Source organism: Eubalaena glacialis, chromosome 14 (assembly GCF_028564815.1).
Source record: "Eubalaena glacialis isolate mEubGla1 chromosome 14, mEubGla1.1.hap2.+ XY, whole genome shotgun sequence".
Taxonomy (NCBI): domain Eukaryota; kingdom Metazoa; phylum Chordata; class Mammalia; order Artiodactyla; family Balaenidae; genus Eubalaena; species Eubalaena glacialis.
In genome coordinates, this window is record NC_083729.1 from 19,152,765 (window position 1) to 19,174,668 (window position 21,904).

Consider the following 21,904-nt stretch of genomic DNA (forward strand, 5'->3'; position numbering starts at 1 on the left):
ACTGTAATGTAACATTTTATTTGATTGATATTTGAAATATATAAATAAAAATGGTATCAAGACAGGAAGTCAGACCACAATTGTTATTTTATTTCTATTTACGTTTTATTGCTAAAAATGCTCCAACATGAGGTAGTATTTTTCACATTATTTAAAAAATTTTAACTATAGACAAAAAATGTTATTTATAAGAGAATAATGCTATTTTAAAACATAACAGAATATAACTGATACATTCAGAAAAGAATAAAAGAGGCAAAACAAACCTTAGAGACTTACCAGGTGTGTTACTGAGCTGCATATTTTTAATTCTTTCATTTAATAATTGCTTCTCTGGCACCAAATAGATAAGCTTATTTTGATATTCCTTATAAAAAGAAAAAGAAACTCTGTAATGTTGTCTAAGAATTTTCTGAAAATGTAAAAACATGATTTAATCACTCTTGAAACTTAGTATAGGAATAATATGTAGAATAATATGTAAATTGCTTACAACTTACGGATAAACTAAAATGGAATTAAATGATGTATTTATTTATTAAAGACTTAAAACTCAAAGTGGTAAATGCCCAGATATTGTATAAATATTAAGCAGAATTTAACCAGATGTTAAGCACAGTTTTAGGGAGTCCACGAGATTCCTGATATTGTACAAGATTGTGTATATCTACATGCCTTTAGGAAGGATGTCTATCAGAGGCTCAAAGGGGTTCATGCCCCCAACAGTGAAAAACACTCTATTAGGAAGAATTATTAATAACTGCTCATGTTTAAGGACAATTCAGCAGCAAAGGACTTACCTGAAGTTCCTGTTGAAGCTGCCTGATTTCCATAATTTCCAGGTCACACTGCTTATCCAGAACTTCCAGCTCAGTCTTTTGAGTTTGCTTCCTGAGTCGGACGTCTTGAAGTCTGCCTGAGATCTGCTGATGTTTGCCATTCTACAGGAAGAGAAACATATGGCAACATAAAATGCTAATAGGAAATGTTCCTATCAAGAGAACAATATTTTTATTTAAATTCTAAATGTCATTTATCATTTATACTCCGTCTAAGATAAATGTCTAAAACCAAGTTAACTCAAGAGCGTTATTAATGGAGGCTACACAATACACTACTTAATAACGAAGTGATCACTGAAGAAATCAAAGGGGAAATCAAAAAATACCTAGAAACAAATGACAATGGAGACACGACGACCCAAAACCTATGGGATGCAGCAAGAGCAGTTCTAAGAGGGAAGTTTATAGCAATACAAGCCTACATCAAGAAACAGGAAACATCTCGAATAAACAACCTAACCTTGCACCTAAAGCAATTAGAGAAAGAAGAACAAAAAAACCCCAAAGCTAGCAGAAGGAAAGAAATCATAAAGATCAGATCAGAAATAAATGAAAAAGAAATGAAGGAAACAATAGCAAAAATCAATGAAACTAAAAGCTGGTTCTTTGAGAAGATAAACAAAATTGATAAACCATTAGCCAGACTCATCAAGAGAAAAAAGGAGAAGACTCAAATTAATAGAATTAGAAATGAAAAAGGAGAAGTAACCACTGACACTGCAGAAATACAAACGATCATAAGAGATTACTACAAGCAACTCTATGCTAATAAAATGGACAACCTGGAAGAAATGGACAGATTCTTAGAAATGCACAACCTGCCGAGACTGAACCAGGAAGAAATAGAAAATATGAACAGACCAGTCACAAGCACTGAAATTGAAACTGTGATTAAAAATCTTCCAACACACAAAAGCCCAGGACCAGATGGCTTCACAGGCGAATTCTATCAAACATTTAGAGAAGAGCTAACACCTATCCTTCTCAAACTCTTCCAAAATATTGCAGAGGGAGGAACACTCCCCAACTCATTCTACGAGGCCACCATCACCCTGATACCAAAACGAGGCAAAGATGTCACAAAGAAAGAAAACTACAGGCCAATATCACTGATGAACATAGATGCAAAAATCCTCAACAAAATACTAGCAAACAGAATCCAACAGCACATTAAAAGGATCATACACCATGATCAAGTGGGGTTTATTCCAGGAATGCAAGGATTCTTCAATATACGCAAATCAATCAACGTGATACATCATATTAACAAATTGAAGGAGAAAAACCATATGATCATCTCAATAGATGCAGAGAAAGCTTTCGACAAAATTCAACACCCATTTATGATAAAAGTCCTGCAGAAAGTAGGCATAGAGGGAACTTTCCTCAACATAATAAAGGCCGTATATGACAAACCCACAGCCAACATTGTCCTCAATGGTGAAAAACTGAAACCATTTCCACTAAGATCAGGAACAAGACAAGGTTGCCCACTCTCACCACTATTATTCAACATAGTTTTGGAAGTGTTAGCCACAGCAATCAGAGACGAAAAAGAAATAAAAGGAATCCAAATCGGAAAAGAAGAAGTAAAGCTGTCACTGTTTGCAGATGACATGATACTATACATAGAGAATCCAAAAGATGCTACCAGAAAACTACTAGAGCTAATCAATGAATTTGGTAAAGTAGCAGGATACAAAATTAATGCACAGAAATCTCTTGCATTCCTGTATACTAATGATGAAAAATCTGAAAGTGAAATTAAGAAAACACTCCCGTTTACCATTGCAACAAAAAGAATAAAATACCTAGGAATAAACCTACCTAAGGAGACAAAAGACCTGTATGCAGAAAATTATAGGACACTGATGAAAGAAATTAAAGATGATACAAACAGATGGAGAGATATACCATGTTCTTGGATTGGAAGAATCAACATTGTGAAAATGACTCTGCTACCCAAAGCAATCTACAGATTCAATGCAATCCCTATCAAACTACCACTGGCATTTTTCACAGAACTAGAACAAAAAATTTCACAATTTGTATGGAAACACAAAAGACCCCGAATAGCCAAAGCAATCTTGAGAACGAAAAATGGAGCTGGAGGAATCAGGCTCCCTGACTTCAGACTATATTACAAAGCTACAGTAATCAAGACAGTTTGGTACTGGCACAAAAACAGAAATATAGATCAATGGAACAGGACAGAAAGCCCAGAGATAAGCCCACGCACATATGGTCACCTTATCTTTGATAAAGGAGACAAGCATATACAGTGGAGAAAAGACAGCCTCTTCAATAAGTGGTGCTGGGAAAATTGGACAGGTACATGTAAAAGTATGAAATTAGAACACTCCCTAACACCATACACAAAAATAAACTCAAAATGGATTAAAGACCTAAGTGTAAGGCCAGACACTATCAAACTCTTAGAGGAAAACATAGGCAGAACACTCTATGACATAAATCACAGCAAGATCCTTTTTGACCCAGGTCCTAGAGAAATGGAAATAAAAACACAAATAAACAAATGGGACCTAATGAAACTTAAAAGCTTTTGCACAGCAAAGGAAACCATAAACAAGACCAAAAGACAACCCTCAGAATGGGAGAAAATATTTGCAAATGAAGCAACGGACAAAGGATTAATCTCCAAGATTTACAAGCAGCTCATGCAGCTCAATAACAAAAAAACAAACAACCCAATCCAAAAATGGGCAGAAGACCTAAATAGACATTTCTCCAAAGAAGAGATACAGATTGCCAACAGACACATGAAAGAATGCTCAACATCATTAATCATTAGAGAAATGCAAATCAAAACTACAATGAGGTATCATCTCACACCGGTCAGAATGGCCATCATCAAAAAATCTAGAAACAATAAATGCTGGAGAGGGTGTGGAGAAAAGGGAACACTCTTGCACTGTTGGTGGGAATGTAAATTGATACAGCCACTATGGAGAACAGTATGGAGGTTCCTTAAAAAACTAAAAATAGAACTACCATATGACCCAGCAATCCCACTACTGGGCATATACCCTGAGAAAACCATAATTCAGAAAGAGTCATGTACCAAAATATTCATTGCAGCTCTGTTTACAATAGCCAGGACATGGAAGCAACCTAGGTGTCCATCATCGGATGAATGGATAAAGAAGATGTGGCACATATATACAATGGAATATTACTCAGCCATAAAAAGAAATGAAATGGAGGTGTTTGTAATGAGGTGGATGGAGTTAGAGTCTGTCATACAGAGTGAAGTAAGTCAGAAAGAGAAAAACAAATACAGTATGCTAACACATATATATGGAATCTAAGGAAAAAAAAAAAAAAAAGAGGTCATGAAGAACCTAGTGGCAAGATGGGAATAAAGACACAGACCTACTAGAGAATGGACTTGAGGATATGGGGAGGGGGAGGGGTGAGATGTGACAGGGTGAGAGAGTGTCATGGACATATATACACTACCAAATGTAAAATAGATAACTAGTGGGAAGCAGCCGCATAGCACAGGGAGATCAGCTCGGTGCTTTGTGACCACCTAGAGGGGTGGGATAGGGAGGGTGGGAGGGAGGGAGATGCAAGAGGGAAGAGATATGGCAACATATGTATATGTGTAACTGATTCACTTTGTTGTAAAGCAGAAGCTAGCACACCATTGTAAAGCAATTATACTTCAATAAAGATGTTTAAAAAAAAAAAAAAAAAAAAAAGAGCGTTATTAGCAGGAAACGTACCACTGTGAGTGTAAGAGCCTATTATGTTAAGATGAGAAAGCACAAACATAACACACTGAATTTTTTTTCTGAACTCAGCATTTTGGCACTAATTCATAATATTAAAATATAAACAATCTCTTAGAATAATAAGGAGGAATAAGTGTGTGTGCATATGACAATTAGCATTACCTTCTCTGAACTTCTATTTCTATCCTCAATGCTGCCATCTAATTCTTCTAATTAAACAGTGCACAGGAGGGCCTTTTGGGGCCACACTACTCTTCTCCTATACCAATATTCCTTTCCCCTTGTTCTGAGAATAAGAGGAAAAAAAAAAACCACCAGAACAAAAAACAGCAGAGATTCTCAATGGAAGCTAATAAGAAGGGTGAGGTGTTATGAGCTGAACTGTGTTCCCCAAAATTTATATGTTGGAAGTCCTAACCCTCAGTAACCTCAGAATATGACTGTATTTGGAGATAGGACATTTAAAGAGGTAATTAAGATTAAATGAAGTCTTATGGGTGGGCCCTACTCCAATCTGGCTGGTGTCCTTATAAGAAGAGAACATTTAGACACAAAAGAGACAGCAGAGATGCACAGGCAGAGAAAAGACCACGTGAGGACACGGCGAAAGGCAGCCATCTGCAAGCCAAGGAGAGAAGCCTCAGAAGAAATCGAACATGCTGACACCTTGATCTTGGACTTCCAGCTTCCAGAACTGTGATAAAAATTGCCACCTGGTCTGTGGTATTTTGTTATGGCAGCCTTAGCAAATACAGTGGGGTGAGGAAAAATGAGGCTCCTGGTTAAAAATCACCAATAATGAAAGTTTTTACTGAAAAGTATGTTTCATATTTGAGAAATACACACTGAAGGGAATATGCTGTGTCCACCCTGGATATCATGTTGTTATCTTCAGCAAATATAAGCATAGGCCCTGGACCTCTCCAGACTCTGCACATTAATCTATGCTACTGCTTAGTGTGTTACCCCAGTTCTTGGGGGAAAAACAATCAAAAGGTTTCCTCCCATTGTATTTTTAAGGAAAAATACACAGTCAAGATAATGGTTCAGACAGATACCCAAGTAGCTACATAAAGAAGTTAAAGTTTTTAGGACTGTTTTGTAGTACTATGGCATGATTAACAACTGTGGTATGCTTTCCTATTCATTTGAAGGCATAAAATAGTACCTTTCTGATGAAAGATATTGTGATTTTTTAAAAAAATGTAATTCAATTCATCAACCAAATAAAACATTAGACTACAATTAAACAAGATGTAAATATGGCTCTACTACATAGCTACACATGCATTTTTTGCAAAACCCTACTGTATTATCAGGTCAGGCTTATGTGATTACAGGGTCATAGTAGAATAGTATGCCTTACTCAGACCCTTTCTATCTTCTCACTTTGCATTTCAAGCAAAGTCTTTTAACAGATACTCTGACATCTGATGTGTAAAAACTGATAAGCATAATGGCCAATATTAGTTAACAACCATAGTCTTTTAGAACTGAAAGGAATCCTAAGAGATCATTTAGGTCAGCAGTTTCCAATCATTTTTTCTTTTTAGCAGTAGAATCCTTTTTTCCAAGCAAATTTTAGATAAAACTCCAATAGAAGTACAGCAGATAAATGTGGTGATTCTCTGTTGTGAAATGTGGGACGAAGAAGTAGGGAGAGGAGACGCTGTCCTAGCGCCTAGGCTCTCCTCTCCCACCTTCTGATTATCCCTCTGTAGCCCACCTTCCAGAGACCAGTTTGAAAACGGAAAATCACAGAACCAGCACAAACTTTTATTTTATAGACGCGCAAAGTGAGGCACAGAGAAGGGAGATGTCTTGCCCAAGAGTACCTTGTTTATCCACATCTGAACTAAGACCACAATATAATTCTCAGCATTTCGAGTCACTATCCTTTTTTAGTAAACTATACTGTCTAAACTGTTAAAAAGCACATATGAAAATATGATTATTTAATTACATTAAAACATAACATATTCATGAGGTAGATTTAAAAAACAATAATATTTTTCAACAGGTAACTCTAAGCATCATTCAGATAAATTTCACTTAAACCTATAGCCATACCAGTGCTTCCAACTCGAGATGAAGGCTTTTCTTTTTAGAGTTTAACCTGACAATTTCTTCCTGTTCTCTATTCCTTCGATTGAGAAGCTCCTGTCTACGAATTCTCTCCCATTCTAAACGACGTTGTCTTTCAAGTTCCTGTTTTGCTGCCTGAAAATAATGAATTAAAGTTAATTTTTAAATTAACAATTTTGCCTCATTCAAAAACTCATGGAATGACAAAGTAAAGATGAGGCAGCATTTAGCACTTAGTGGGCTTGAGTTTCTAAGGGTAACTGGGCAAACCTAGTTTTATCAATGGGCCTAAACTAAAGACTTCCACAAAAGCAAATTCATCCACCAGACTTTCTGATTGCTTCATAGGGCCATCCTCTTGCTGTAGTTACTTTTCCCTTAATAAACAAAAGGATGACTTCATAAATGCAAATGTTAGTAGGAGTAACTGTACCTTTATTCTGTTATCAGGGAAGAAAAAAATTTTATTTACCTTATTTCAGTGCCACTGTAATTTACTGTGGTCCACGCACAGCCCCCGAAAACACAGCCAGGCCTCCCAGGGACCCCACACAGCACCAGTTATCCCAAGGACCTGCGCAAGCCCACCCTCGTGATCCCTCTCAAGGCCTTCAACTCCCCACTCTCTTCTTTCTGCCTCTCCAATTACTTGGCCTTTTACTCTGGATCCTAAGCTTACTTTCGTTTAATGACCTGATCACACTGACTTCCTCCTCTGGCTCCTCACTCAACTCAGCTTTGCAACCAATCTTGCACTGATTGAGATATCACCTGCAGACATGCTTTCTCTACCAGCTGCCAGCCCTGAAACCCCTCACAAGCAAGGACCCTCTATCTCTCCACAGGAGAAGGAAGATTCAGATTCGTACAGGGTAAGAATGAACGAATGATGCTGAGAAAAAGCACAGCAAAAATTACCATTTTTTATCCAATGAAATGTAGCCACTTACTAAATGAAATGATCTTCCTGGGAAATAGAATAACTTAAAAAACTAACCTCTCGTCTTTCTATCTCTTTTCTCCTTTCTTCCTCCCGCTGTCTCTCCAGTTCCCTCTGCTTCTCCAAGCGCTTTTCAAATTCCAGTTGTTTCTTCCATTCCTGCTCTTGGAGCTCCCTCTGCTTCCGCTCCCACTCCTCCTTCTCCTTCTGGGCTTTGCGCTCTGCCTCCCTCTGCTGCTGCTCCATCACGGCCTGGCGTCGCTTCTCCAGCTCCATGTTCCCCCGCTCATAGTTGGCTTTCCGCTTGTCCTCGAACGTAACTAGGTAAGGTATATCGTAAGCGTTCTTCAACATCAAGCCTACTGAACCTGTAATCTAGTCTCAACGTCCTCATGCCTCGTGGTCACGTGACTGCTATTTCTCTGTGGATACTTCTCCGAAGGATAATTTTAACTCAAATGTAAACAGTAAAATATTTACTTTCTTATAAGAATATTCATTTTTGGAAAACAAATCTCTAAGTTTGAGTCCATCCAAGCGAAAAATAATTTTACTATTCCTGCCAATGAAAATACTTTTCAATTTTTTTCTCAGCATTTTCTTCAAGGATAACCAAAGTTGTATGGCTATATATTTGTTACATTTGGTATATGTCATTAACTTTTTAATATTTAAAAATATCTACACATGTACTTTTTCAACCAGTATTTAAACTTTTTTTAAAGCTCAAGATTTCGTTACAAAGCTTGCTATAATGATTTTTCCAAAAGTGGGAGAAACACTTTAACTAGGACACCTAATACATACACTCTTGCCAAATATACATACCTGTCTCTTCCTCTCAGTTTTGACTATCTTAATTTTACTGATGTTGAAATCCATCCCATTCATCAAACAGTTTCTCGTACAGCATATAAAATATTAAGAATTTAAAAATTCTAAATATTCATTTATATTTCACAGTAAAATTTAAGAGAACTCACAATAAATATACAACTTGGACACTCGATGTTACCTGGTAATTTTTTCTGAGGTTCCTCTTCTTGTATTTTCTGATATGAAGGCAGAGTTCCGTTAATGGAATCAATTTGTTTTCCTCCTCTAAGAAAAGCAAACAACAAATAAATTTAGCATCATGAGATCTGAGAATTTTTAGACCAGACTATATAGACTACCACTGACTAGAGCAATTTAATATTTAGAATGTAATTAAAGATATTTAAAATATAGTGTGGTCTATAGTTACATTGTACAGCAGTATATGGATTATCAAGCCAGAGAGATGTGGATTCAAATCATGGTTCAGCCAATTGCTATTCTTGCGTACATTTATTCTTAATCTCTTTAGTCATCAGTTTCCTTATCTATAATGTGGTGAAAATACACACCTACTTCTTTTTTTTTTTTTTTCAGTTGCCCTTTGAACAACCTGGGTTTGAACTGCACAGATCCACTTATACATGGATTTTTTTTCAATAAGTAATACAGAACTACATGATCTGTGGTTGGTTGAATCCTCAGATTCAGAACCACAGATAAGAAGGGCCGACCATAAAGTTATATTACACACCTACTTCTAATATCTACTCTCTTCTCAGTGTAACTCATTAAATACCGAAATCAAATGGCAATGTAAATGTTTGATTTTCCACGAAAATGGAGCAGAGGCCTCAAGAAATCCCAAAGTAATAATCATGTCTGCCAAACATGATCAAAACAACACCCCTTCATCTACAGAAGCACTCACCTAAAAGACGGAGGGACAAGCTCCGGAGGTAAAGTCAGTGGCAATGGTTGTCCAGCTTTGGCCATATCAGTGAGGTGCATTGCAAGGATGAACTCCTCAGCTTTTAGCTGCCCATCACCATCAATGTCAGCCAGAGTCCTAAAGAAAATATGAAAATTCACAACTTAGAAATAAAGTCTATTTAGAGTAAAATATTTTCAGCAGAGTTCCATTTTTTTATTTTTAAAACAAGAATAATGACAGTAGAACAGCTGGGTTAACATATTTTAGTGAAAAGTAAATACACACAGAAAAGTGAGCTAATTTTTACCCTTAATTTTCATATCACAAAAGAGAGGGAAGAAACGTTGAAATGGAAAGGGAAATATTCCTTCTGAAAAGGTGGCTTGTCTTGGTTCAGGGTTAATTCACCCATCAAATCACATTTAGCTCCACATTAAAAATGAGATATTCTCTAATTCTCCATAGAAGGCATTATATAAAAGCAAACAAGTTTTACTTGTAAAATAATTAAATGCCAAATTCTCGAGGATAACATTTTACAAAGCAATTTTATTTGCTTACAGGTTTGCATTAATTTTCACATGGCCGCTTTTATGGAATGTTTTTGAGTCACAAACTTTTACAGAAACAGTATAACAGAGAATGTATAGTTAAAAATCATAATCAATGGGCAAACTCACCAAATAGTAGCTAGCTGAGTTTGAGAAAGGTTTGACTGAAGAAGGGCATTTCTAGCTTGAAAACCTGATTGTGTGAGAAAAAGCATAAAAAAATTCTTTAGCCTCTTAAAGTCATGCAAACTTAAATAGCTGTACCCTTGAAATAACACTGCTGCTATCCTGGGATAGCATTGGCTTTTACCATGCACCAGACACTGAGCATTCAGTAATCATCAAAACAAACACATTCCCTGGACCAAGGAGTTTAAAGTCTACAGTTAGTAGAATCAAGTGCTCCCGCGTCCTTTCAGAAGATAATGGTACACACAAGTGACTGTCACGAAGGACTAAGCCAGCGACACAGAGTATTAGAGGCCAAGCTCTCAAAGCACAGCTTCCTTAAGCATTTTCAGATATTCTCTTATCTCTCTGATCATTCCTTTGTCTCTACTCTTCCTCTTCTAAATGACGTGTAAGTGCTGGCATTCTTCACAGATCTATCCTGGCCACTCTTTTCTCTCTGTGCATTCATATCCATTTCTATGACTTTAAGCAGCACCTAGAGGCTGAGGATTCCCAAATGTACATCCACAGCCCAAACCTCTCCTCTAAGTTTAGACTTCTATATCCAACTGAAAAATCAATGTATGTATTTTATAAGCATATCAAACCAAATACATATAAAACTACTCTTTCAATCCCCATCCAGGCCCCTCTTCCTAATCTTCACCCAAATCATTCTTCCTCAGTCCTCCCTTCTCTATGAGTGGTATCACAATCCATCCAGTGGCTCAAGCCAGAAATCAAAAAGTCCCCCCTGAGCCCTCCCTCTCCTGTACACCCATGTCCAACATCAAGTCCTACAGTTCTACATCATTGCATGTCTAAGTCCTTCTCACTTATGAAGTCGAAATCTAATGTCACCTTCTCAGAAAGGCCTTCTCTGTCCACCCTACCATTCAATACATTTCCTGCTTTTATCCTTTATATCTCATATCATAATTTGTAATGTAACATTTGCTTGTTTACCTGTTTGTCTATTTCCCCTATTATGCTAAGTTCTATGAAGACAAAAGCCTTGACTGTTTTATCCACTAATGTATACCCCACACCTAGTAAATAGATGCTTAATAAATATTTACTAAAGTAATGAAGAAAATTGTAATCCAAAATTATCCTCTATCTAAGGTGCAACAGGGGCTTACTTATGTGATAGCAACTGATAATAACAATAGCTAACATTCATGGAATGCTTACTATGTATGGCAAACTGTTCAACTTCTTTTCTCTCCCTCAGTGTGAGAAAACAAAAATATGTCTCTGTAACAGGCTCCTAATCTTCAATGAATATATTCCAGAACAGAAAATCCCTCTCTGCTTCAGAGGAGCATTCGCTCCTGGTGAGCTTGTCTGTGGCTTTCTAACCATGATGAATCCTGAGGCTTCTCTAGGGAAGGTCACCTAGTCAATAAAGCAGGTGCTACACCTTCCACTCTCAGGTGCCTAAGCCACAAGTGCCAGAAGAGTCAGCCCTACCCTGCGTTTAGCCTCAGTCAAGGACTCTCCAAACAACTCTGCACAGAAGAGATACAACTGCCAGCTCTTCCTCAGCAACAACTTGCACTACAAAGCCAGCACAGATGCCGTTAAACCCATTGCTTCACTGAGCTTTGAACACAGAGATCTGGATAACCAAAGCTACATACTCTATATGGAACAAACTCAAATATACCACATATTATAACAAGCAATCAAATGTTTATATTATATAATTTTAAAATCTTTTCCATTCTTTTTTTATCTGGCCATTTAATAGAAATCACATAAGGGAAACACACTGGAAATAGCTCACAGCCTCACTCAATTAATACTTCTCAATAGATTTCATATAAAAAGTGAGATTTGAGGAGGTTTTTATGTTAAAAGGAGGATTCTTCCAATAAAGAAATGGCAGGCTATTTCAAACCTGAAGAAAGGTTCTATAAAGTTTCAGCTCTTGGACAAAGATAACAAAGCAGACCTCTCGCACTAGGCAACAGAGCAAACAACAGGAGGAAGGGAAGGAATGCAATGGTTAAAAGTGCACTGGCGGAAGGCTTAAATGTGTGCAGGCCATGTGAGTAATAGAGGCCAAAGAGAGGCAGTAGAGGAAGCTGCACTAAGGAAGCTCACTCAAGCATGCACACTGCTGGTCTGCCAATCCTTTGGGTATCCTACTTCCTGCGCCTAAAATGCTAGTCCCCCCACTCTCTACCAGGCAGTCTATTTATCCTCTAAGATCCAGCTCAAATGTCACCTCTCCTGCGAAACGCTCTCTTACATCCTCAGCATTAGTCACTTTCTCATCCGTATTAATCACAGCACTTTTAAACCACCATTCACTGAGATTATGTGACCTATACTATGGGCTCTTCAAAGACATGGGCCATGTCTTCTTGTCTGCATTCCAGTGTCAGACTGAGTGCCCAGAAGATATGTGACTCAGGAAATATGTGAGTCAATGAATCAATCTAAATAAATCATGACTGAGGGTTTATGGGGAAGAGAGAAGGAAGAACGAAAGGGAAAAATTAGACCACTAACTGCTACATTCACTGAACAAAGCATACCACATAAGTCTATGTTAGCCCTGTCCTCATATACGTGGGGCTCGTGCTCAGTTTCAGGACACCAGAGACAACTTCTTCTTTCAAAGAAAATCAATCCTTCCCTTAACTACCGATATATAGCTTTACTCTTGTAAGTCTAAGAATAATAACATTTTCTGAAAACACAATACACAACCTTCATGCAATGTGTCACATACAAATAAAGTAACATTAAGGGAACATTTCCTCACAGTTGGCTCCCCACTGCCCTTCATACTGCAACACAAACCCACTTTTGTTTATACTCTATGTTTGCAGTACATACACAAAGGGTACTAATTTTAGGTGTAATGATCAGTGGATTTTTACATGAGTATGCACACATGCAACTAACACCCACCTCAAGATACAGAATGTTTCCAGCACCCCAGAAGGTTCTAACATGGTCCCTTGTCCAACAGAGTAACTACACTATTCTGATTTTTATCACCATCAATTCAGCTTCCTGTTCTTCAACTTCATATAAATGGATTAAATATTATGGATCTTTTGTGCCAGACTTCTTTGACTCATGCAACATCTGTGAAATGATCCAAGTTGTTGCATGTATCAGCAGTTCAATCATTTTTATTGTTGCAAGGTATTCTGCTAAAGAAATACACCATAATTTATTTCTCCATTCTCCTGCTGATGGACATTTAGGCTATTTATTTTTTGGATGTTGTGAATGAAGCTGCCATGAACACTTCTGTACGTGTCTTTTTAGTCCACTTCTGTTAATCTGAAAAAAGAAACTTCTTCAATGCAAAATGTAGGGCCCAAAGAAGTTCATTTTTTCAAATATGAGAATTGTCTGACTTTATGTTAATCTTAAATACTATAGTTTGAATATCATTTCACAGAATCTAAGATGCCATTGATTATAAGACACCCCATTATTTTATGTAACACTAAGAAGGAAAAATCACTGCCAAAAAAAAAAAACATGACACAATGCTAAGATACCACTGATGATAATACATATCCCAATTTCAGAGATGTTAAAATGAAAAAAAAAAAAAAAGATTAAATATATAGTATAGTTCCACATAATTTAAGTTACAGAAATTTATAGTTCTTATATAATATTTGATACATATATAGTATAGTTGTAAGTTATGAAGTATACTAATAAAAGTCACCCACTAACCTACTATACAACTTAACTAGATCATTACTAAATTCTTTGAAGCTATCTGTGTTCCCTGATTTTATCTCCACGCCTCTCCCAGAAAAGGCAACTACTACCCTGAATTTTGTGTGTATAATTCTCTTGTTTTTTTTTTAAAGATTTTATCACATAGATATGTATCTTTAAAGAAAATATTGCATATTGTGTATTAGCTTGTCCAATCAATTCCAAAAGTTTTATTGCTCCCTTGCCCCAATGCACAACTAGAGACCCCATACTCCTATTTCATATGCTGCTTTTCATCCTCCAAACATGTCGTGTACTTTTTGCTCTTAGGATTTCTTCCTCGTCACCCTCAAATGCCCTCACCTTCAATCTCTATCTGAATCCTAACTTTTTTCTTTCATGATAGGGCTTCAATGTTCCCTTCCTATAAGATGTTTTATCTTATTTCTTCAGTATTAGTATCTCCTATTCTATGTTCCCTAGCACTTTAAAGCTCTATTATTTTTAAACACTCATTTTACTCTGTCTAAACTATAATTCGTTGTTAAGTGAAGAGAGAGGCGAAAGTTAGAAGATGGGAATTCTACTTGCCTATTACCCTCTGTTTATGTCCCCCTTCACTATCCTCAATTAGTGAAGTTTGGATGTTTGTTCTAGCATGGACTCAAATGTTCTATGGGGATCTCAGGTCAGGTTTTATGGCTACATTTGGGTTGGAGCTTCAAAGGGGGAACAATGCTCACATGAGGTGTTCGGAAGGACAAGCAGAGAAAGAACCAATGAGGAAGGAGACTCTCAGGGAAACTGAGCTGAAGCTTAGTGCCACACTCTCTTATCACATGAAGTTCTCCATTCCCTGCATTGGAGGATGAGGTTTGACCTTCTCAAGGGAAAGGTCTTCTTTCCAAAAAGTTGGGTGTATATCTGTGTGCTCAACTTGATTATAAGAACTTTTAACTCGTACACAACTTAAACATTATTTGTATTTATCAAATGCCTGCTAAATTTTTTGGATGTTAAAATTTTAAATGAGCTACAAAATACAACTTCAAATAAAATTTCTTTAATAGAAGTCCATATAAAATCCTAACTCTCTCACATTCTTAAGCACTGTATGCCGCTTACCTGAGAGGTATCCACTCATGCTTTTGTCAAGACTATTAAATTTTTGCCGATATTTTAATCTTGAAGGCTGCGGAACTGCCCACTCTGAGGTCCCAGTCTTGGGTGAGTTCCCTGAGAGGGAAGCAGTTGAGGAAGTTGAGCTGTAACAAAATTTATTTAAAATTTTTGTTACTAAATAAAATACGTTAAGTCAGAGACAATAAGAATCATACCTTCTATAATAGAACAGTAATTACGTTTATACTTGATACTGAAAAAAATTTAATCAATTATCCTTATTCTTAGGAAAGCAAATACCATATGAAGTATAGAACTACCATATACCAAGAACCTACTATGTGCCAGGCCCCACATTGTGCTAGGGTTTTTACAAATATTATTTCTAATCCTCATGACAAACTTAAAAGGTATTACTGTCTCCATCCTTTAGATGGACAAACTATGGCTCAGTGATGTTGAGAAAAACAAGGTCACACAATCAGTGAGTGTTTAAACAAGGATGCAGACATTGTTCTTCTGGGTCATTGCTTTAAAGAGTATTATTGTGATTTATACGAGTGGTGATGAATGAACACTGATGCTTTTGTGCTTTCTGAAATTTTAAGGACACTCAATCAGCAGCTTTTGCTCAAGAAATAATAATGTACAATGATTATGAGATGTTTTGAGAAATATTTTTGAAAGGAAAAATGTAGCTTTGTGCAAAAAATTGATCGATTAAAAATATAGCAGGATATTTTTAGTTTACATAAGATATATTTTTCAAAAGTAAAATACCACAGACAGTTAATAATTCTTAAATAAAATTATTTTATGTGAATTACAAATAGTAAATTTACCAAGTGTTTACATTTGGCCACTATAAAGTAAAACCTGGATAAGCTCAGAGCTTTAAAAAAAAAAAAAAGTCATTTGTTAAATACTCCTTACTGAAAGCCTAAAAAGTTGGAAGTTTTAAGTATTCATACCTACTGGATCCTAAATCAATCAGAGACTGGGCTTTCTGTATACTAGCACCACCAAATCCTCCCATCATCAGACTGTAAGACGACGTATGAGGCAATGCTAAAAAAAACGAAAAAAGAAAAAGGTTCATACTAAACAATTTCACAAAGTATGAAGGAAATCTATCTATTGGGATGCAAATATAACAGTTTCTTCATATAAAATACTGAGTCATTAGAAACACAGCACTTACTTGAAGAAGAATAAGGAATGGATAAAGGCTGAATGAGACTGGCGGTTCCATTTGGTAATGATGAAGTGCTAACAGAAGGCACTAGGGGAGCAGGCATCATTAGGGGAGGACGGGTGGTCCCTGAAGCCGCAGAGGACAAGGGAGTTGCTATGGGTGCGACCGGAGGCAGTGACTGAGGAAGGGACAGATTGGGCATGCTTCCCATTCCTAAGGACAAAACAGAACACATTCCCCAGTGCTGCTAAACCAATTATAAAACACATGACAGAAAACAAGTTCACAGTACACTGAGCAGCTGCTGTGTTACAGAAACACTGTCGGCAAACTAGTTTTAAAAACTTCACTAAAGCAGCGTGGACCCAGTGCAGTGCAGGAGGTAAGCTACTGCTTTTAATATCAATATTCTGACCTGTGTGAACTAAGCGAATGCCTACTAAGGAGTTAAAAATTCTCTTCTAGTATCATGAATAAAACTAAAGAGCCTTTTCCAACCAAATATTAGTATCCTCAATGAGAGAATGTATTACCTGATCAAATGTGGGGTTTGGGTAGGGATAATAAATACAGTGCTGTTGAGTTAACACACACACACACACACACACACACACACAGTCACTCCCCAAACTCTCCCCTCCCCCGTAAAGGATGTTCTAAATACTGCATACTTTAAGAGAACCATTTATGCTCACACACTATGTGCAAGAAGAAAGCATGCCACATGTTTCGCTTTTCTTATACGTAACACAATACATATGGGTTCAAGGACAATTCTTTAAAAGGAACAAAGTGATGACTCATTTGTTTACTAACTGCAGAATATGAAGTCCACTATATAAATATGGTTACACAAGGATTTGATATTTTCTCTAGAATTCACTGCAATAGTGAAAGAATTTAGTATTTTAAGGTCTAACATCTGGAGTGGAAGAACATGTTTCAGATACACAGAGATATCTAATTGAATGTTCCGTTCCAATGAGTGCTTCTCACAAATAATAGGAAAATGGCTAATCAAAATTAATGGAAAACTAGTTACCTCTGATGAACATGCAAATTAAATAGCACGAAGTCTCTAACTTTTAGCCCTAAATTTAGCTGGCTAATTAACCTTTAAAAAGAAATTTCTACTTATGTATAATTTTAAATTACCCCCCCAAATCAAACCATTTCGAGTTTAAATTGTTCACATTTTTTGTTATGCATACAGAGTATAGAGGAAACTAATTAAGAATAGTATTTAGGATCAGCTATAACTAGCAGGATCATATAATTTATCATCCAACTGGGAATTATGAAAGGGAACACTAACCAGACTAGATGCCAGGACAACAGGCATAATCACAACTGTCCCTGGAAAACTGGGACACATGGACTCCCTAGCTACGACAGCGAACTTAACACTTCTAGTCTCAGACATGGAAGTTAACTTGGAGTCTGGGGACTGTCATTTTATGCCAACAAATCCTTTTCTGATTCTCAAATATTATGCCTAGGAATCAAGTTTAACTATCAAATGCATCTAATTAAATTAATAAACACATACCAAAACGAGCAGAAATTAATGGAGAGAACATAGGAGGTTGTTTCATAATAGGGGGAAGAACCACGGGCAACTGTTGGCCTTGAAGCTTTAGTTTGATGAGTTTCATAGCTATGGAGAACTCTTGTTGATCCATCTTGCCATCCTTGTTCAGGTCTGATAAAGCCCTAAAAGGACAATGAGGGCGGTAGATTGTTTTGTTTTGTTTTGATGTATTGAGCTCCCCTGATTTTAAGAGCTCAAAGTCAGTCTTTTATTCAGGATGGAACAGGGCCCTCCCCACAGAACCTGACAGCAGATCAAACTAATGCATCTGCTACTTAGTTTGGAGGGTGGTAGATTGTTATTCAGGGTCAACATTACTTTTGAGGAGGATGATAAAATGGAAACAATGACATAGCATTTACATGTAGATCATCACTTAATTAAATATGTGTGTGTATGTGTATAACAAAAAGCTAAAACCTGTACATTAATATATACTGACCAAAGATAGTATCTAATAAAATACTATCAGTCTATATAGTATCTAGATACCTTTGGGATGAATTCCACCAGTGCAGATGGAAAGAAATTATGTAAGAGTATAACCACTGTAAACAATTTATTCACTTGTTCAAATATTTACTGAATGCTTGCTATGTGCCTGGCATTCTGCCAGGCATGGGAATATTCTGAATGGAAAGAAGGATGGAGTAGGGGTTGATGTTTATTGTAAATACGTTAAAAAACCAAAACCTTAGATATTATAGAGAACAATTTCTTTAAGGTAGGAATAAGGGAAGGGAGGGCTAATTTGGGGTTTATAGATGATGAAATAAATGAAACAACTACAAAATAACAGAATGAAGATCAAGACTCTTGCCAAATTGTAAAGAAGTGTTTTTTTTAATAGAAAAACACTTAGAAATTTCCTTTCCTTATAAATTCTAAGGAAATTAGAAATTTATCCTATAGAACAAAACCCCAATTGATTTTTAGTCATTTACTCAACAAAATTTATTTTCTAAAAAGCTGAAGAAATACTCTTATTAACAACAGACTACAAGTAAAAACAACTTTATGTTAACACTAAGTATTAAAAACAGAACAAAGTCAGACTATCAGAAAGTTAAGCTCATCTACAAAAGAAAACATTTTACCATATTTCAGCTAACACAGGAGCCGGCAGGCCTGACTGTAAGAAAAAGGTACGTGCTTGATCACCTGAAGACAATAAAAACAAAAAAATCAAACAGCGTATTAGTAAATGGAATTACTTTGATGCCTCTGAATAATAATAATGGCCAATAATAACAATGTTATTGATTTATTTTAATTACAATTATTATTATTTTTTATAAATTGATTGATTGATTAGCTGCGTTGGTCTTCGTTGGTGCGCGCGGGCTTTCTGTAGTTGCGGCGAACGGGGGCTACTCTTCTTCGTGGCGCGCGGGCTTCTCATTGCGGGGGCTTCTCTTATTGTGGAGCATGGGCTCTACGTGTGCGGGATTCAGTAATTGTGGCACGCAGGCTCAGTAGTTGTGGTGCCCGGGCTTAGTTGCTCCGTGGCATGGGGGATCTTCCCAGACCAGGGCTGGAACCCGTGTCCCCTGCATTGGCAGGCGGATTCTTAACCACTGCGCCACCAAGGAAGTCCCTAATTACAATTATTAAAGAAAAATTATTTATATTACTTTAATAAGACTTAGAGGTTTTAAAACAAAAATGTCACAACTGAAGTTATATATGCATTAATCAGTGATGAAAGATTACATTATTCATCTTTAGTTTTTCCTCATAATTGGGGTCTTATTTGATAATACACCTATCTAATAAAATTTATAGTTAAAAACACTATTCCCTAGAAGAGTTCTAATTAAAAAAAATACCAGGTTTGGGAAAGATACTCCTCATGGGTGTCTGATATGTCCTATATGTCCTGCTGTGTATGCCAAGAACGTAAGATCCTAATTGCTCTCTACCTGGATCATGTCTCAGAATTGGGTTTGCAGTGAGCAGTCTTGAGGGATGAGGTAATGTTTCCCTCTGGGACAAAGAATAAGCTTGCTTACTGCTTGCTGAAAAATGGTGGGTTCCCTGAAGCCCAGTGTTCCTCTTCTATAACACAACCACTGCATGTGCAGCATCCTTCTGGGCCCTCTGCATGGCCCCTATGTGACTCAGGGGATGAGGGAAATGGACAGAAATATGCTGATGCTCATGCTACCAGCTGTGCCATTAGAAAGAGTGTCCTTGGTCTCTGACTCAGGAATTCTGGGTCTTCTGCCAGCATCCATGAGACAGTAACAGACCAAATTATTACCTTGCAAGTAGGGTAATCAAATCCCAACCCGGATACCAGGTAAGGTAGTTTTTATTACAGAAGTGCAAATAACATTAAACTATAATGTTTAAGAGGATGGACTCCAAAGTCAGACTGAAAGGTTACCAAGCCCAGATCACCACTAACCATCTCTTAGGCAAGTTACAGAACACCTCAAAGTTTCAGTTCTATCATCTTTAAATACAGACAACGACCGGGCAACCTCACAGGCTTGTTGTGAAGGTTAAAGGAGACAGTGCATTTAGTATAGTATGTGAAATACAGTACAGATTTGGTAAATATTAGCCATTATATTTACTACTACTGTAAATAAAGCCCTTAGGTGCTTTAGCATAGAAAAGAAAGTTTCACTTACAGAAAAAAATTTGAAAGACACACCTAAATTAATCCTCTTTTGGTTCTGGGGGACTTCTTGCAAAACAAAGGCTATAGCATCAACAATCAATGCTTATAAAGCCTCTCAAAGATAGAGGACTAAATGTTAGAAAAACAGATTCCAGAAAAAAAAAATTCTAGATTATTTTCAAGAAAATTGATCTGATATATATATTTCTACTAGGTTTTAGTAATACTGATCATTATACTAGTAACTGGCACAACATGTTAAGAACACATTAATAAATTTGCTTAGGGAAAAAAGTCTCAATTACCTTGAGAAATAAATGGAAAACTTTCCAGATACGAGGTTAAAATGTGAAACTGGACAATTAAAGTTTAGGATCAGGAAAAGATCTTCTATTATGCCAAATCCAAAGACAACAAATTAAAATGGTTCCAGGTAAAATAAGAAAGTCACATTTTAAAAAAATTCTAGAATTCTGATTGATATGAATTTTATCATTAAATAATACAAATTGATGGCAGTCAAATTAAAACTAATTATAAGATACTACATGAAAAGGAGCATACTTTACAAATAAAATATAAACACAAACCTGTTATGTAACCTCCTGAGGGTTTGAGGTTATCAAACTGCTTGTCATGCTTAGTCCGTTCTTCAGAGGTAATAGCCCACATGTTTGGCCCTCCTAAAACATAAATGAAAGACAAAGATTTTATAGTGTATACATGAGAATACTTAAATACAATTCCAAAATGTAAACAAGAATCACAAATATCCATTTAATGACAGTACTTAATACTGAAGTGACACAAAGAGGAAAGCTCTATCATAACCATACATAGCATGGCCCTAAGGCTTTTCACTCACTCACCCAATTAACATCTACTTGAACAATTACTGTGTACGACTCACTGGAAGTGGGCAACAAGCTAAATACTGGAAATGAAAAGATGAATAAAGTATTATTCCCATCCTCAAGGAACTCTTACTCTAGAAGATGACTACCAGCATTTACAATGTTAACCTGTGAAGCATCCTAAGCAGAAATACATACAAAAAGCTGTGCCAGTACTGAGTTAGAAGCCTCAATGATGAGTTAACAGGAAATGTAAGACCGAGGCACAGCCTTGAAGCTTGGCTTTAATGTTGCCATGTGAAGAGGTGGGATAAGGGCATTTCATACAAAAAGGGGCAGCATGAGAAGTCAAGGCATGTTCAAGACACTGCAACTGCACTGAGTAGACTAATAGCTAAAGCACCACGTGAGTGTGGGAAAGTGGTTAAGAAATAGGTAGGAAGAATTAACTTTAAGGGGTCTTAAATACCATCCTCATCTGACCTTTACCCTGGAAGTTACAGAGTGCCATCTGGTACTTTTTAAAGTAATTTTTCAATTTGAAATACTTTTAGATTTACAAGAAAGTTGCAAAGATAGTACGGAGTTCCTGTATATCCTTCATCCAATATCCACTATGTTAACAATTTACATAACCACAGCATGTTTGTCAAAACACATAAATTAACACTGATATACTACTACTGGCTAAACTAAATACCTCCACCAGCAGAA

General features: G+C 36.6%; 1 protein-coding gene across 6 annotated transcripts in view; it reads right to left on the reverse strand.

Annotated features, from left to right (window-relative positions):
• ITSN2 (intersectin 2) overlaps positions 1 to 21,904 on the reverse strand; it is a 166,079-nt gene that overhangs the window by 98,173 nt on the left and 46,002 nt on the right. For all 6 annotated transcript variants that reach the window (XM_061168747.1, XM_061168748.1, XM_061168744.1 and 3 more), the window contains exons 3-15: positions 20,927 to 21,019; positions 18,805 to 18,868; positions 17,666 to 17,829; positions 16,123 to 16,329; positions 15,893 to 15,989; positions 14,925 to 15,064; positions 10,056 to 10,119; positions 9,373 to 9,510; positions 8,641 to 8,726; positions 7,683 to 7,945; positions 6,671 to 6,820; positions 801 to 941; positions 280 to 367 (exon numbers count right to left, since the gene is read on the reverse strand). In XM_061168747.1, the coding sequence (XP_061024730.1) occupies positions 280 to 367; positions 801 to 941; positions 6,671 to 6,820; positions 7,683 to 7,945; positions 8,641 to 8,726; positions 9,373 to 9,510; positions 10,056 to 10,119; positions 14,925 to 15,064; positions 15,893 to 15,989; positions 16,123 to 16,329; positions 17,666 to 17,829; positions 18,805 to 18,868; positions 20,927 to 21,019 (1,695 nt within the window). The remainder of the gene's footprint in view (positions 1 to 279; positions 368 to 800; positions 942 to 6,670; positions 6,821 to 7,682; positions 7,946 to 8,640; positions 8,727 to 9,372; positions 9,511 to 10,055; positions 10,120 to 14,924; positions 15,065 to 15,892; positions 15,990 to 16,122; positions 16,330 to 17,665; positions 17,830 to 18,804; positions 18,869 to 20,926; positions 21,020 to 21,904) is intronic.